Genomic DNA, 3,847 nt, shown 5'->3' on the forward strand with positions numbered 1-3,847 from the left:
ACATGAGAGCAGTTAAACCTCATCATCATTTGTTCCTTCAGCCTTCAACACTCTGATCTAAAGCCCGAGAACAGATAACATAGCAGATCCTGTTGAAGTCGTTGAGAAAAAGCAGCATATTTTCAGACACTTGATGCGTAAATTTGCGCTACGTTGTGTTGAGAAAAGTGAGTCACAGTAAATTAAAGAGAGAAACGTAGAACCCACAAAACAAGTCGTCCAATGTGTAATGCAAAACTCTCATAGAAGACAGAAAATGACTGGTTAGTCCCAGATGAGAAGAGAGGAGAGCTTTGACCCCCAGCAGTTCCCTGACAATGGCAGTGAATGGTTGCGCACCGCGGTCACTGGGACAGTCAAAGCACGCCGCCCCTTTCTCGCGGGCACGTCATCTTTCTAACTAGGAAAGCTGCTTTTGTCTGTCCGTGTGTATAAATAGGCTCAATCAGTGTCCTTCTCGCGGCAGAGTTATATATACACACACACACACACACACACCGAGGAAGTCAGCGGCAGCAGCGAAGCGGTGACCGGTGTGTGAGAGAGAGGGGACAGCAGAGTGGGACAGGAGGCATAAGGCAACATCAGGTGACCAGAGCGAGTAAAGGCTCCGGGAAAAGAAAGGAGAGAGGGGAGGGAGAGGAGAGGAGAGGAAGAGAGTGACAGTAGAGAGGGAGGAAGCCAGCAGCGACCTCCTACCCAACAACCTCGGAAGCAAACCCATAAAATGAATTCGGACTCCAGTCCGAGCAGCAGAGCCTCTTCTCCGGATATGGACGGCATGTTTCTCCGAGACCACCACCAGCAGCATCATCACCACCACCACCACCACCACGCTGGCTCCTCCGTGTCCTCGTCCACGCCGAGCGGCGAGCAGCGGCAGAAGATGAGCGGGGGAGAGCTCCTGCGCTCCGCCGACGGCAAGTCACCGTCAGTGGGAAGCAGCAGCAGCAGCAGCAGCAGCAGCAGCAGCAGCAACAAGTACAAACTTAAGAAGCAGATCACTGAGGAGGAAATGTACCAACTCCGTCTCAAGATTAACGGCCGGGAGCGGAAGCGCATGCACGACCTCAACCTGGCCATGGATGGCCTGCGCGAGGTGATGCCCTACGCACACGGGCCCTCAGTGCGGAAGCTGTCCAAGATCGCCACGCTGCTGCTGGCCAGGAACTACATCCTGATGTTGACCAGCTCCCTGGACGAGATGAAGCGGCTTGTGGGGGAGATTTACGGCGGGCAGCACTCAGCTTTCCACTGTGGCACCGTGGCGCACGGCGCCGGCGCCGCTGGACACTCCGGTGGTCCAGCAGCAGCAGCAGCAGCCGCAGCAGCCGCCGCCGCCGCGCACCAGGTGCACCCGCTCCTTGGGAGCGCGCTGTCCTCCTCTACGTCCTCCACGCTGTCGAGCGCGCTCCCGGGTCTCACGTCTATCCGAGCACCCCACACTCTGATGAAGGGCTCTCCAGCTGCGCCCCCGGCCCTGCAGCTGGGCTCCGGCTTCCAGCATTGGGCCGGACTGCCGTGTCCTTGCACCATCTGCCAGGTGCCCCCTCCTCCGCACATCCCCATCACCTCCACTGGCCTCACGAGACTCACAGGGGAGGGAAAGGACGGGATGAAATGATGTCTGACAGAAAGCAAAGACTGATGATGTTTGTAAATAGAGAATTCAGGGCATGTTTGGGGGGGGGGGGGGGGGGGGGTTTGGCCTTAATGGTGCATGTTGTTGTAATGTCTGTTTTCTTGTTAGACGTATATGAGAAAAAATACTTTCCTCCTTGTAACAAGGACTTATAAAAACTGAGGATTTTGCCAGTTGAAGGTAAAAAAAACCCAAAACAAAACAAAAAAAAAAACACAAAAGAAACAAGAAACAAAAACAAATAAAAGTTGCATCGTGCAACAAAACGTCATGTTTCTCCTCCTGGGCTTGAATATTGTTTCACACAAGGGAAAGATGAAGGAGGCTGCATGAGCTTTTCTTTTCATTTCTTTTTATCTTTTCTTTTCTTTCCTTTTCAGGCGTCATTTTGTGAAAACGAAGAATGCTCTTTGTGCCTTGTACCAAGGATTTTAAACTTCTATAAAATGATGACATTCATGTGTTTGGCTGAAACGACTCTGCCTCCGCAGAAATCTGTTTTTTAAAATCTAAGTTCTTAGATTGGTTTTCATTGTGAGGCTCATTGTGCGTCCATTTGTGCTCTGACTAAGTTCCGTTTTCTTGCATGATGGTTATGATGATCACAGCATGATTGTTTTATTTCGTCTTTCTTAACTGAATTGACAAGAGACTGGGTGTCTTTATTTTTGTACATTACTGATGACTGATCAAATATTTATTATCGCCCAGTGTGCCTGGATGAAATTTCAATAAAACTGGGTTTATGGATCATAAATACCGTCTTCAGTTCTTCCTTTAAAAGGCTTATTTTGAAACGCAAAAACATTAAAAACAGATATCAACATTAAAATTTGTTTTAAAGGTTCCCACTAGTCCATTTCCATATAAGATTTTTAATAAGTATACTTCTTTCCCATGTGAAAACACACTTGGTTTAATTAGTTGTCTTATTTAAAGAAATAACTTCTAAGTCATTCCCAGACATTTAATATTTAACACGTATTTTATATATATATATATATATATATATATATATATATATATATATATATATATATATATATATATATATATATATATATATATTAGATTACTTGAAGTGAATGCAGTGATGAATATCTATTGGTATAAACGGCAGCTTTCACAAGTGGAAAATTGACCTTCATGTATGAAAAAATACTTTATTTTATTTATTATAATTATTTTATTTTTTTTTTTCTCTTTATTATTTTGTAAGAAAAAAGGTTGCATATTTGTAGCAGCGGTTTAATTTTTTTTTTTTTTTTTACTTTTGGTATTAAAAATTATTCTCCGAGTTAAATCCAAAAGTTTCACATAAGTCACTTTTCTGTCATCACACTTTATCACAAGTTCAGCTCGGAAACCATTTGCATCTCCACGAGGCCTCACACTAATTTAAACACACACATAATGGCACGCAGTCTTTATTCAGCCACAATGCAAACCGCTGAAATCGTGGTGAAGTGAGGATGCACTGGCTGAGGAGAAGGAGCTGCAACTGATCCCTGCAGCGGACTGGAAGCGCTCCGCCTCGGGGCGCGCAGAGCGGTTTGTCCGCCGCGTCCCACGGGTGTTTTCTCCGTCTCATCTCCGCAGCGACAGAATGGATGTTTGTGGAGATTACAAGTTAATTGTTCATGGGGGACCAGGAGGAGAAAATCACATCAGAGAAATGCGTTGGGATTACAGGCTGCTAAATGTAGAAGATTATACATTCATGCCCCCTACTCCTCCTCCTCCTCCTCCTCCTCCTCTTCCTCGGCCTCCCATGCAAATGAGTGTGTGGATTAAAAAAATAAATAAAAGAAAGAAAAAGAAAAGGAGAAGAAGGCCTTTTGTAACTTATTTGGAGAGAAGAAAACACAAGTTCCGTGTCTATGCTGAGAAAGATTGAAAGAGTTCGTTTTACACTTGTTTTTTTTTTTTTTTTTTTTGTCTTTAGGAATGAACCAGTCTGAGGCTCGCGAGCTGCCAGATGGGATGTAAATAGCTGGGTAGCCGCAATGGCCTTTTAACCACACAACACTGAGGAGGATGTTGTCAAGGGAAGCTGGCGGTTTGCGAGTTAATAGTCATGAGTTGGGGTAATTACTTAAGGTTTATTATTCTCTGGTTTCAAAGGAAATGGACTCTTCAATGGGCTGAGAAATACTTCTTAATTCTGGCTAATTAGGAGCTGCGTAAAAGCGCAGACAACTGCTG

At 45.2% G+C, this 3,847-nt stretch overlaps 1 protein-coding gene across 1 annotated transcript; it reads left to right on the forward strand.

The window, feature by feature from the left end:
- Positions 1-727: 727 nt before the first annotated feature.
- On the forward strand, positions 728-1,624 carry olig3 (oligodendrocyte transcription factor 3; the record flags this gene model as incomplete). The annotated part of the gene is made up of 1 exon (XM_079249222.1): positions 728-1,624. One exon carries the CDS (start codon positions 728-730, stop codon positions 1,622-1,624), a length of 897 nt encoding a protein of 298 aa, XP_079105348.1.
- Between the last annotated feature and the right edge of the window lie 2,223 nt (positions 1,625-3,847).

This window comes from Telmatherina bonti (assembly GCF_933228915.1).
Source record: "Telmatherina bonti genome assembly, chromosome: 11".
Taxonomy (NCBI): domain Eukaryota; kingdom Metazoa; phylum Chordata; class Actinopteri; order Atheriniformes; family Telmatherinidae; genus Telmatherina; species Telmatherina bonti.